This window comes from Phalacrocorax aristotelis, chromosome 7, assembly GCF_949628215.1.
Source record: "Phalacrocorax aristotelis chromosome 7, bGulAri2.1, whole genome shotgun sequence".
Classification (NCBI taxonomy): Eukaryota; Metazoa; Chordata; class Aves; order Suliformes; family Phalacrocoracidae; genus Phalacrocorax; species Phalacrocorax aristotelis.
This window is the reverse complement of record NC_134282.1, coordinates 28,056,481-28,069,816: the sequence shown is the minus strand read 5'-3', so window position 1 is coordinate 28,069,816 and position 13,336 is coordinate 28,056,481. Positions and strand designations below refer to the sequence as shown.

At 39.7% G+C, this 13,336-nt stretch overlaps 1 protein-coding gene across 4 annotated transcripts in view; it reads right to left on the bottom strand.

The window, feature by feature from the left end:
- STAG1 (STAG1 cohesin complex component) overlaps positions 1 to 13,336 on the bottom strand; it is a 205,590-nt gene that overhangs the window by 37,183 nt on the left and 155,071 nt on the right. For all 4 annotated transcript variants that reach the window (XM_075099470.1, XM_075099472.1, XM_075099473.1 and 1 more), the window contains 5 exons: positions 12,384 to 12,476; positions 12,175 to 12,264; positions 11,785 to 11,988; positions 6,916 to 6,986; positions 836 to 923 (listed from right to left, as the gene is read on the bottom strand). In XM_075099470.1, the coding sequence (XP_074955571.1) occupies positions 836 to 923; positions 6,916 to 6,986; positions 11,785 to 11,988; positions 12,175 to 12,264; positions 12,384 to 12,476 (546 nt within the window). The remainder of the gene's footprint in view (positions 1 to 835; positions 924 to 6,915; positions 6,987 to 11,784; positions 11,989 to 12,174; positions 12,265 to 12,383; positions 12,477 to 13,336) is intronic.

Below are 13,336 nucleotides of genomic sequence, written 5' to 3'. Positions count from 1 at the left end.
TGGGGAACCGTATCACCGTCAAACCCAGAAACTGACAATGGCTGGTAGGACAGTTTTTATCTGCTGGTCCCTTCCCTCCAGGTAGCACAATTCCAGCATTAAGTAGCAACTGCAGAGAGAGCAGAAGGTCCCACAGCTTAAAGCCATGACTTTCACATGGCATGTGGCAGTGCGTCCTCCACATACTTTTACAGAATTTAATGAGGATTATTTTTTCTAAATGAAGTTGGGTTAGAATTAACAACTGGCTTCTAACTGAAATAAAATTATAACGAAGTGTGCTGAAATGTTGGAGCAGGCAGCCTGCAGTTTAAACTGGAATCCTGGGAGAATCTGAAATGGTCCCTCTGCTTAGCCACAAGAAGACTAAAACCAAAATAGGAGGAAACAAAGTCCAAGATGTGTCCACTAAAAGAACTCCACTAGAAAGGCTGGCCAGCATCCCTGCTGAATGTTCTTGTTTCCTGGTTTTCATAAGCTTCCATCTTACTGTCAACGCACAATAATCATTGGTGATAATTCTAATTGCTGCCAAAGTTTACAACTCTTGAGTTTCAGTGTAAACATCATGATCTATGCACCGCTTTTTACAGCCAGGAACATTAGTTATTTCTTACTTTACACATGAGAAAGGTGAGGTTAGTAGCTCAAAAATCACAGAATCCAAGATTTTTCACCTCTTGGACAGAGCCTCACTGCAATATAAATTTCATTCAAAACTCCACATTTTTCCTATATAACTGAAGTTCAGTGCATTAATCTTTTTATTTCTCTACAACTAGTCTCTAAAACTTTGAATCCCCCAATGATGCAATGCAGGTGTTGCTAACTGTACCTGTTCTGGCATAGCTCCATGTTCAATTCCAGTTCTTAGTAATCTGTAGCAGTTACTGAATAGATCCCATTTTGTGAGATCGTGAGCGCTAGAACAACAGGTAATAAAGAGAGATTAGTTGTGTTTCTCAAAACTCCACATCACAGCAAGAATATTGTCTGACCTGGCAGCTCAGTGAGCAGTTTGGTATTTTTGCAAAGCTGAAACAACACAGCCTGCTGACAAAGCAGCTGCACAAATTAGTTCACATCATGCTAAAAGCAAAAGTGAGATCTTCTGATAACTGAGGAAAAACGTTTTACTACATGGGATTATTGCAGGGAGAAGATAAACTCTCTGCATACCATACATCTTTAAAGGTTACTTAAGTGTAGCTACAAGCTCCTTGTCAGTGTTGCCTCCAAATCATCTTTCCTCTTTGGTTCTAAACATTGACAGAACTCCAGAAGGCATTGCAGCAGAAACTATGGCCAAACTCTAGCAATATATACTGAACGCAAAATGGCTTTAAGCAAAATAAAGTTACATATTTTTTTGCCGTATCATTTGGAGAAAAATAATATACATTATCGCTAGATATTAAATATCCTAAAATAGCTAAAGTAAGACAGTGTATATGTATATAAAGTAATATATGTATATGAAACAGAGATGCTGGTTGCAACTCCCCATTAACTGTTACACATTTCAGGTGTACCAACCTGATTCACCAGCGAGAGGAATACAAATGAGATTAGCAACATATATTCTACAGCCTTACAGACCTCAACAGCTTATGATATAGCTTTTTAAGTACAGAACTGAGAAATACAGGAGAAATTACAAAACATCAAGTTGTATGAAAGAAAAATTCTCTCTTGCAAAAAACATTTAGGTTTAACACATTTTTCTGCAGTGAAATTAAACTGAGATAATTTGAAACAACTTATGTTTATTGAAGAGCAAGTCACCTCAGAATAATCAGAAACTTGGTGATTAAAACACTCATCTGGAAAAAGGGATACTCAGGCTGAATCGTCAAGCCTACATTAGATAAAGCAGTCTCTTGCATCTGGCCCCGTTTCATCCCAGCACCTTGATCACCTAGATACACTTACTTTTCCCACCCCTTTGTGTCTGCCCTGCTTTGGAGCTGCCTGACTTCATTTAAATAATTGACTACCCTGCTCAGCCAGAAAGAATAATTCTTGGGTACGTAAATGTACAGAAGTTTAACTCAAGACTGGGAACACCTAAATCCTGTTGAAAGCCCTAATATGAAATGCTTCCCAGTCTGAAGCGCGATAGCCCTGGAAAACCTCACTGATAAAATTTCACAGAAAACATAACAATTAATGCCCTTGCACTGAGAACAAGTGAGGTATGCACTAGGGTTGTGTCATTAAGCCAAAGTGTACCTTGACTTCTAATTCAATTACATGAATAGAGCAATAGGAAAACTTAAGAAAACAAAATTAAAATGTAAAAATACTCCCCCTACCTTAGATTCTGGATTGTCTTCAAAGTATGGAAATAAAATGTTTCATAGATAAATTATAGGCTTTCAGAGAACTGCCTCTGACTAGTGATATTAAGCACATAGACACTACTTCAGCAAATCACAGGGTTGCTTGCAAGGCTGAGTTGTACCTCCTTAATTACAGCACTGTAATTAAAGCAGTAAAATCTCTTTGGTGTACAGAGGCAGATATCAGCATAGATTATCCTAAAGAGAATACGAATGGAAAAACTGTCTCATTTCTGTCTTTTAATTTTAGAGACCTCCATGTCAGGCAGCCATCACAGGGGGCATGCCCCATTGCCTTGACAGCTGGGGGCACCTTAGCTCTTTGCTCTGAGCCTGGCCTTACAGCTGATCTCAGGAAGAGCTTTTCAGCTTCCAAAGCTGAAAAATTCTAACTATATACAAGTTGCATAGGGCTTTTCAATATAAACTTCCTTAAAGAAGGGCCTCCATATTAAATTTAGGCATATTCTGGTACACCTTTGTCTCTTTTAGACCACTTAGCAATCAAAACCCTCTGCCCTCTACTCCACTCTGATGAGACCCCACCTGGAGTACTGTGTCCAGTTCTGGAGCCCTCAGCACAAGAGGGACATGGACCTGTTGGAGCAGGTCCAGAGGAGGCCACAAAAATTATCAGAGGGTTGAAACACCTCTCCTATGAGGAAAGGCCGAGACAGTTGGGGTTGTTCAGCCTGGAGAAGAACAGGCCTTTCAGTACTTAAAAGGGATTTATAAGAAAGATGGGGACAAACTTTTTAGTGGGGCCTGTTGTGATAGGACACGGGGCAATGGTTTTAAACTAAGAGAAGGTAGATTTAGACTAGATAGAAGGAAGAAATTTTTTACAATGAGGGTGGTGAAACACTGACACAGGTTGCCAAGAGGTGGTAGATGTCCCATCCCTGGAAACATTCAAGGTCAGGTCGGACGGGGCTCTGAGCAACCTGATCTAGTTGAAGATGTCCCTGCTCATGGCAGGGGGTTGGACTATATGACCTTTAAATGTCCCTTCCAACCCAAAGCATTCTATAATTCTATGAAAATGATAGGTATAAAGGTACCTTGGACATAATACAATTCTCCAGAGGTTCAGATTGACACAGAAGCCTCTACAATGAAAATTCACACAACACAGAATTTTCCCTCAGTCCCTTCCATCTCAGAGAGTCTTCATGGATTACAGAAAACAAGGCCCAACATTTCATCAAAGGTTGCTTTTCATCCCTGCTGGGGCATGCTTCTGCCAGAAAGTAGCCAGCTGAAGTAAAGGTACCAGTTCCACAGAGTTTCTGAAAGCGTGGAAAGCAGAAGCTTAGAAAACTTCCTTCTAAAAGGGGTAATCTCTCCACCTGCAAAACTGCTTCTCTTTTTAAAGAAGCACAAAGTGAGAGAAGCTGTACCTTGGGCTTTGAACAGCTATGCTAGATGCAGTCTAATTTCTCTACTGAGGTTTCATTTATCATCATTTCTACTTCTTCCAGATATAACAAATTACTGAGTAACTTAGTCTGAAGTTACCGGTCAGCTGCTGGAGGAAAGGTTAAGCAAAGGGTTTCTGTAACAGGAAGAGAGGGTCTTCTGGTCTGACCATCAGTCTTGGAAGTGTCCTAACTGATCACGCTTACATTCGTAAAAACATAACATGTATCTGGAGAGTTACTATAGCCACTGCAGGCTTATGAAGTCAGTATTGTATCTGAGGACTACTGGACAGTGATACTAACAATCCTGATTTCTGAATGTTAAACAATATTCTATATACAAGACAGCATCAAAGGACACATCCAGAGTAATGGAGGTGATGCTTGAGATTCATGTGTCTTACACTGAATTAACTGAAGTAATTAAATAAGAATCATAGAATCATTTAGGTAGGAAAAGACCTCTAAGATCACAAGTCCAACCATTAACCTTACACTACCAAGTCCACCACTAAACCATGTCCCCGAGTGCCACATCTACATGTCTTTTAAATACCTCCGGGGATGGTGACTCCACCGCTTCCCTGGGCAGCCTGTTCCAGTGCCTGACAATCCTTTCAGTGAAGAAGTTTGTCCTAATATCCAATCTAAACCTCCCCTGGTGCAACTCGAGGCCATTTCCTCTCATCCTATCACTCATTACTTGAGAGAAGAGACCAACACCCTCTTCACTACAAGCTTCTTTCAGGTAATTGTAGAGAGCAATAAGCCTCTACAACTCCTTTCTCCAGACCAAACACCTCCAGCTCCCTCAGCTGCTCCTCACAAGACTTGTGCTCCCGACCCTTCACCAGCTTCATGAAATGTTGATATTTTGCAGCATACTAACTGCTACAGATCTGATGTGTTATGTGTGAAAGCTCAGCTGAATTTGGCTGGAGTCAAATTGTCTCCATGTACTTAAGGACAGAAAAAACTGCTATCAAAGTCAGTGAGACCCTGGCAAAAAAGAAACCCAAGTACATACTCCAGGTATCCTATTCAGAAGACCTCAAGAAAATGTATTATTCTATTCTGAAAACTTAGAAAGAAACATTGTAGTGATGAATTTAATTTGTATTGGAATACTGATATCCCTGTTTGATGAAAAGGCATGAGTTAAAATGTGTGCTGTGAGCCTTTTGTTGCCATGACCCTCAGAAAGAGGATTAGCTCAGGCTTGGGAAATCTCAGTATAGAAGCTTTTTGGAAGGCTTTTCTGATAAACCCCTACTGTGTTTCTTTTCAACTTGCTGGGCTTCTTTTTCCTAGAATATGAAGAAGCAGCAACTACCAAGAAAACACAAGCGCAGATAAGGTATAGTGGAATTTTTCTCACCGGAAGAAGACAGGGACGTGTTTCAAAGCCTCAGCAACTACTTTATCAGTACACTTAGAAGGTGTGAGGTATCAGTAGTTAGTCTGCAATTTCAACTTCTTATATTGATTTAATTTCTTTTGGCTCCCAGTTGATGACAGACAATGTCAGTGTCAGCCAACAGCCCTCGTTCTTTGAGGTGAGAATGCTCTATGCGAGTTTTGAATTGAAGATCCTAATCTCATCACTACAGGTTTGGCAAAAATTCTCTCTTGGATGGTATGATTGTTTCCTTTCACAAAGAAGTTACATCAGATATAATAATCAGTAGAGTAATTAAAAGATTTCATTACTTCTTTACATGCCAGCAGATATTAATTAGAAATTCCTGTTGAATATAATAGTAAATAACAAAGCAGCTGAGAAATGATACATGGCTGCTTTCCAGCACTTTAGATTTGATTATTTTCTCTTTCCTTTTTTTGAAGAAGTTAGATGTCCCCAACCCTGATTTGTGTGGCATTCTACAAAGCTTTCTTCATAGTCTGAATTAACTCTCTTGAGTTTTGGAACCCTAAAGGAAAAAAATATGTATGGGAGACCATCAGAAAAGCCTTAAGATTTGTGCTTCCTTCCTGGATGTGAACTACAGCTTTCACCAGTCCTCTCAGGAAAGGCAGAAGTGGCTCCAGCACGTTACCAGGGAGACTGAAAACCTAATTTGCACATGTGTCAGGCTGCTGCACTACAGAAATTAGAAACGATTTAATGATCTCGGTGGGACTCTTGTTGAATGGGAACAAAGAGTAGATATTGCAGAACCATTTCATACAATGATCCAACGCAGAATCAGGATAAGTGAAGACTAAACACAGAAAGAAAAGATAAATTGAATCACTAAAAACAATTGGTGTAAAAGAGCTGGCAGAAGCAAGGTCCTCTCATCTTGTGATAAGGAAGAAATGATCTGTGGCTCTCAGCCATCTGGATATGAAGCTTTCTTACACGCTGACCAGAAGCAATTACTTCCTACAGTTGATAGGAAGGGAAGATTAGGTCTTTGTGCTATGCTCCAAAATTCACAGTTCAAGTGAAATTTTCCAGGTTGCTCTACATGTTATGAGGGTGCCTGTAAGTCTGAGAACAGCAGGACCCTGAAAAGCTGCTGCCTGGTTCCACTGGGCTGGTTCATGCTTAGTGAAGGAGTTTCTGTACAATCCACACAGACTGTGCCAACAATTCAACTAGAAACTATTCCCGGCATTTCTGCAGGAAGACAACTCATCTTCCAGACTCTTATCACAAAATATTGTTATTATTATTATTATTACTACTACTACTACTACTACTTATTTCCATAATTTTGAGGAGAAATACCTCAAAGACATTGAGAAACTAAGCAAAACAACTTCCTCCAGGGCTCTCTTCAGCTGAGGCTCAAAGCAGGGGTTTGGCCTACATCCACTGATGCTGGAGATAAGAAGTGTCCCCTGGGCACTGACTATCTGTCGTGCAGGGGAGTGTGACTTCTAGAAAAACACTCATAGGTGTAAAAGCATTTAGCGTAAGGGATGGCAAGCCACTTAGAAATTAAATCTGTAAAAGTAATGGCATTAACTAAGCAAGGACCCAGATTAATCCAAACAGTTATACTGACAAACGCCAATAATAATTCATCAATCTATTTCATATTTCAGGCCATATATTTTCTCATTTCTTAACACTAGACATCAACTGATACTTGCTGAAATGATAAAATTAACAGTAAATTTTGTGAAGAAAAAAAATCACCTACTTGTGAAAAGAGGTTAACCTCTTTAATGTGGAGAGCACATTGTATATGTCATCATCATCAGCTTCTTCTCCCTGAAAATGAAAGGAAATCCATTAAGAGAGTTCAGCAATCCAGCAGAGTACACTACTGCATGGGGAGCAACAGACTCCTTTCAGGGTTTAGGTTAACATCAAATTTTCCAATTGCTTTTATCCCATAATATTTAAATAACCAGTGCATAGCACTAGGAAATAAGCAAGATCACCTGACAATATTCAGCAGTATCACTGTATTAATACTCAAACCAGTATCCCCTAGCAATAGAAATCGTTCACAAGAATAAAATCTGAGTTCTGTCTTATTTTACAAAAAGGACTGAACTGCAGTTTAACCATCAGCTGATGAATGTGCTACAAGAATAAAGCCAAATGCTTGCCTTGCTCCACACCAGAAACCTGCAGGCGTCAACAGCAAGTCTTTTAAAATGATCAGTGCAAAAATGTCTTTCTTTTCATACCTGTCATTGCTGTTCACTGTAACGACTGTCACCATAATGCATGACAATCACATTGTGCACAGATTGACGTACATTCAGAACTAGAAGGTGTTTGTTTTTAATTTAGGCTTTACAAATCTGGGGAAGCAACAATCTAAGAATAAATATTGCACAATTCAATCAAAACTTTTTATTTAAATTTAGTTTTTTCTTTTTGGCATTTAAAAATATTGTTATCCTAATATTTTATGCAAACTAAACAGCAAATTCTCTTACAGAAACAAGTAGAAATACGGTACTTCCAAAACTTAATTTTTCCAGAAACTTTCTGAAACAGGAAACCTACCTACAACAATTCTTCTCCATTTCATTTTGATGATTTTTTTTCCACCTAAAAGCCTAACAATTAAGACATTTTCCTGCCTTCAGATGCAATTGTCAATCAATGTTTCTCTCATTATCAACCTAGTGGGAAGCCATAACGCAAGTGGGATACTTGCTTGGGTACAAGTATGCACATTTTTAAATTCAAGGTATCTTTAAAATGGTGATATAAGCTCATTAAAATTAATTCTTCTACCAAGTATCACCCAGCAAAGGATACCACAAAGGCCAAAATTTTAAATTCTTGCTACTGCTGTTCTCTTTCTTGCTTTCTCCTACTTTTGTCTTGGCTTCTGTCTCCACATCTTTATGTGACATGTCTGAACCTCCACACTCCCTTTTCTTTAGGGAGCTAAAACTCTTAATTCTTCACAGAATCACAGAATGGTAGGGGTTGGAAGGGACCTCTGGAGGTCATCTCATCCAACCCCCCTGCTTGAGCAGGTGCCCCTAGAGCAGGGGGCACAGGACCACGTCCAGGTGGGTTTTGAATGTCTCCAGGGAAGGAGACTCCACAACCTCCCTGGGCAGCCTGTTCCACTGCTCTGTCACCCTCACAAATTCATTTTTCATATGGCTTTCAGACACAGTTTTTCTCTGAAATCCTCAGTCCTCATCCCTCCCTCATGCAAGCAAATATACACAAAGACCATAAGCCCTTTCTTGCATTTCTCTCCTCCTTCCCAAACTGGGTACAGGAAGGGGATACATCAGAAGTATTTGGAATCACTGGCCCATGTTCCTTCATAAGCCCAGTGTTTGTTCTCTGCCCAGTAGTTTCAGTGCATCCTTCAGGGCTTTTCGCACTGGAGCACTGCATAAAGAGAAGCTGCCTGCAAAGACAGGTGAAGGGAAACGAGTGGGAATAAGCAGTTACTGGCTTCCTGATTCAACAGCAGTTATAAGTAATAAAAGAAAACTGCAGGAAAAAAGTTTTTCTCCCCTAGTTCATTTCTCCTAAGAGAACTAGTTCATGAATCCCAGCATCTTATTGCCCTCACAATTCTCGTTGGGTAAAAGGTGAGGCCAGAGGGATCTCTCAAGCAGTATCAGAAAGGGAGATGACAGGACTGCAGACCTATGCAGTGTACCTAAAATATGGAGTGTGTTTTCTGAACACTCTCAACATTCATGTATCCCTAAGTCTAAAACAGCTGGACCTAAGTGCTTTGCTGGCATAAGTGACCTGAAATGTGGGCTGAGGGTGGAAGAGAGGCAGACTTGCAAACCCCTTTCATCTTTACAACCAGTGTTGCACTGTGGTTCTTTGACACCCAGAGACCACACTGCCTGTGGAAGAAGACTCCCTAGGAAGGGCTTCCAAAAATATACAGCTAGGGACTGCGAGGTAGCAAAGGGAAGGACAGCACTGGATCTCCTCAGATCACAGAATCCAAGAATAAGAGGGCTGATGCTAATAGTAAATGAAAGTCAACAGAAACTGGGCTGCTGGCTTCCAGAAGGGTATTTGGGTGACAGAAAAGGAGCTGATGGAACTAGAGGACTGGTTGTTGTCTTAACTCCTCTTCAAAGCCACTGTATGGAGGAGAATGGGTACATTAGAAAGAGCAGCTGCTGTACAGCAGGGGGAATCTAAGTGTTCCTGTATTTGCTAACTGAGTTTGGGATTACGGATGAAACAATTATTTGTGGGTGTCTTAGCAGCACTAATAAAATGGTGAGCAGGTCTTTTCTTGGGTGAAACTATCCAGGGAACAGAATGCCACCTCAGAATCCTCGAATGGATCCATGGATGAAGAACATCTATACAGCTGAACACTGTGGAAACTTCAAGGGGGGTCTTCCAAAAAAGTTGTATGTCCTCAGACACAACTGATTTCTATTTGTTACACGGGCTGCTACATGACTGTCTCCAGAGATGACAAATGTGGCATTTGCTTTGGACAAGTTCCAAGATAAAACTATGAGAAAAAGCTGAAAGGGGACATTTTCATGTCTTATGACGAGACAGTATAACAGAAACGGCAAGTCAGTGTCAAAGAACCAGAATTCCACTTGGTTCTTGGTCTGATTCTTGAAAAAAACCTATAGGCACTTTCTTTCATCTCGAGGCAAGACAGTGTGAATGAGATGCTTTTTGCTGATCTGAGCTTGGCTGTGGAGACATAAGCTGAAGATTCTCCAAGAGCCAGGTTTGGAGAAAGAACACAGGAGATTTGTCCCTGTGTATAGAGCCAAACTGAGCCTTGGTGTTGGATGCGTAGGTAGCAAAACATGTGAGGACCTCACCAGAGTTCCCAAACCTCTGTCAGTGGGTACCAATGGAGAGAGTGAAGGCCACTATTTACAGTGATCAGTTGGTGGGCATATGGTGTGGAGAACTCAGCTGGTTCTGACGCTGGATCTTTGTGCTGGCAGTTCAACTTCAGCCCTTTGTGTTACCCAAGTCAGATTCCCCAAGGTTTTTGTCTTGGAGTTTTTGGCCCTGTTGGCCAGAGGTGAGTATCTTCAAAAATCCATGGCTATTAAAACCAACAGCTAAGACATGTAGCATGGCATTAACTGAAAGGATTCCCTTGCCACACACAGATGGAGAGAGATGTAGCACAAATTCCGGAACATCTTTTCAGGTTCTGCTGAGAAGTTTCTGAGATAGCACATCCAAAATGGCAGAGAGGTAGGCAGTGAAGTAAATGTAATCTATCAAACAGTGGCACACCAACTCCTCTAGGTTGTGCAGTGCCTGCTTCCTGCATGTGCTGCCTTTTTTACTGATGTACATTCCTACAGCCACAGACAAATTTTTATTTATTCTGCAATGTGGTAAGGCATATATACAGTATGCCTGAATGTGGCATATTACTTAAAGATAGAAAAAAGCTTATTTTCTTTAATATGCAATTCTAAAACAGAGACTGTAGCCTGCCATATGAGGATAGGCTGGGAGTGCTGGGTTTGTTCACCCTTGAGAAAAGGAGGCTCAGAGGGGATCTCATCACCGTGTACCAGTACTTAAGGGGCAGCTACAAAGAAGATGGAGACTCCCTTTTTACAAGGAGTCCCATGGAGAGGACAAGGGGGAATGGACACAAGTTGCTCTTGGGGAGATTCCGATTGGACACTAGAGGAAAATTTTTCACATTGAGGACAGTCAACCATTGGAATAATCTCCCCAGGGAAGTGGCTGACTTGGCCATGTTGGACACCTTCAAGAGTCATCTGGACAGGGTGCTGGGCCATCTCGTCTAGACTGTGCTCTTCCTAGAAAGCTTGGACTAGATGATCCCTGAGGTCCCTTCCAACCTGTGATTCTGTGAAGTGTACATCAAAAATTAAACGTGTATGTCAGTGCTGTGCATGACTAGAAGTGAAGAAAAAGATCTATGCAGCCCTTAAATTATGTTTAAAAATCATGAGAATTACAAAAAATTAAGTAGTGTTACACAAAGTTAAACTGATGTGAAGCAAGAAAAAATGAGTAAGGTTTCTATTCTTATTTAATGTATTCTGTCTCATGTATTTTGAAGGATAAATTCTTACAAGTAAATCCCAGGTACCTCCACATTTCAGAACTGTATCTTTATTTCATTCTTTCCAGAGCTCTTTCAATATACCATTATAAATATTTTACTAAATTCTCTCTTCCATTCAAGACATAATCCAATCTTGATTTTGCTGCCTGCATATCCACTTGGGACTCCTGGAATCACCACAAGCATTAATGTAAATGCACCTTTCAATTCCTTTTTCATCAGCTTTCACCCATTCATCCATTTAATTTCTTATGTGGACTGTTTAAATACTAGACTAAATTTTCAGAAGCAGGGTTGTGCTGTGGTCTTTGTTTTACAGCATCAATGCTTTGCGGGCTTAATGGCTAGTCCAAGGCAGTTTCTACATGGAGAAATAGCTCCAAGTAATTATGAAATAGTTGCTACTGCAGTATTGTATTCAGATGGATAATTTCATGACTTGGTAAGAATGTTTTTCTGCAGTTTATCATAGTGTATTTTAGGTATTCTAACTAAATTAATTTTAAGAAAACAAACCTCCTGCAGCAGATCCTCTACAGAATGGTTGAATCGATCCACGAATTCATCAATAAGCTGGCTGTGGGCTATGTCAACTCTGTTCTGGATTGTATATTCTTCACTACAGAGTATGCTGTAGGTTTTGCTGCAGGCTTCGAGAACATCTGATTCCACATGCTTTTCCACAACAAACTTAATCTGTTTTAGTAAGGCATCCAGATGCTGTAGATCAGAAAAGAAGTTCAGCTTTCACCTTACCTGAACAATGAAACTCAAAGAAAGTAATTCAAAGAATAAACGAAATCAAGGTTAGATTACTAATAGGCCAAATGAAGGCACAGTACTGTGTGACTAGAATAGTAATTAGATACTTGAAAGCAACCAGACTTTTTGCCCAACATAGTATACCTTTTCCATTCTGCCCGTGCTATAGATTTCCAGATCAAAATACTGAGGGATTTGCAGGAGATTTGCAACCTTCTCGGCATCAGCAGAATACTAGAACATAATTGAAACAAAAAAAAAGGTAAGTAAAAATGAACACCTACACTATAGAATGAAAAAGCTGAAAACAGTCGGAAATACCAGTGAGAGATTTATTTTGTTGAAAAATGTACCTTTGATAGCAACATAGGAAGTGCAATAATGAAATGCTCAGTCAATTTATTTCTGTCATCTATCTGAGTTTTTCTTTCTTTTGCTGTCAAGACCTGCAAGTGATCAAAAATAATTAAGTAAATAAAATTTATGCATACGGCATTCATTAGTTTTTCTAAAGTTTGTATTACAAACAAAAATCCATGTAAGTATATTTTTAATAAATCAGAAGAGGAGGGAATAAAAAACTCAAACATATTTGGACTGAAGAGTGATTAAATGGCAGGACCGTGTGTCCTAAAAAGCCGTGATTGAAAAGGAAAATGCCATATCAACAAGCACGATGTTGTCTTGACACATTAACATTTTTTTAGGATTGAAAGTCAAATATAACCTGAGTCAGTGGAAGTTTTGCTATTGCTTCCAAGCAAATTGAGCTCTGGGTTTCACACATTAAATGAAGTGTTAATATAAGACCTCAGGGTGAACTGAAGTATAATTAAGAAAACCAAAACCAAACCACACTGTAACAGTGATTTTCATTAGCAGATTCATGGCCTCATCTCTGAACTGGAATGTAATTTTCAGTGAGAACATACATCCAAGTTCACAGAACTCACAAATTTCAGTGATACATATACTGAAGCTACTAATACTGTCATAGCAAAACCATCTTGCAATAGTGAACAGAGAGACAACAATTAAAACAGCATGCTTCATAAACTCTTTGATCTGGCTTCTTGGCTTCAGAAAATGAAAGAATACTTTTAAAAACGAATAATGATAACAAAATACTAATGGTTTATATATAGCAAAGCTGCCAGACTGCACAATAAGGGTTACAAGCTGAAGTCAAGAGAAGAAACTATTTCACAAGAAGGTGAGTGCATAATCAAAAATCTGCTCCTGTTTCATCTCAGAGAATATGCTAGCGAGGTCATGAGAACACGACAAACCTCTAAGAGATCCCTGC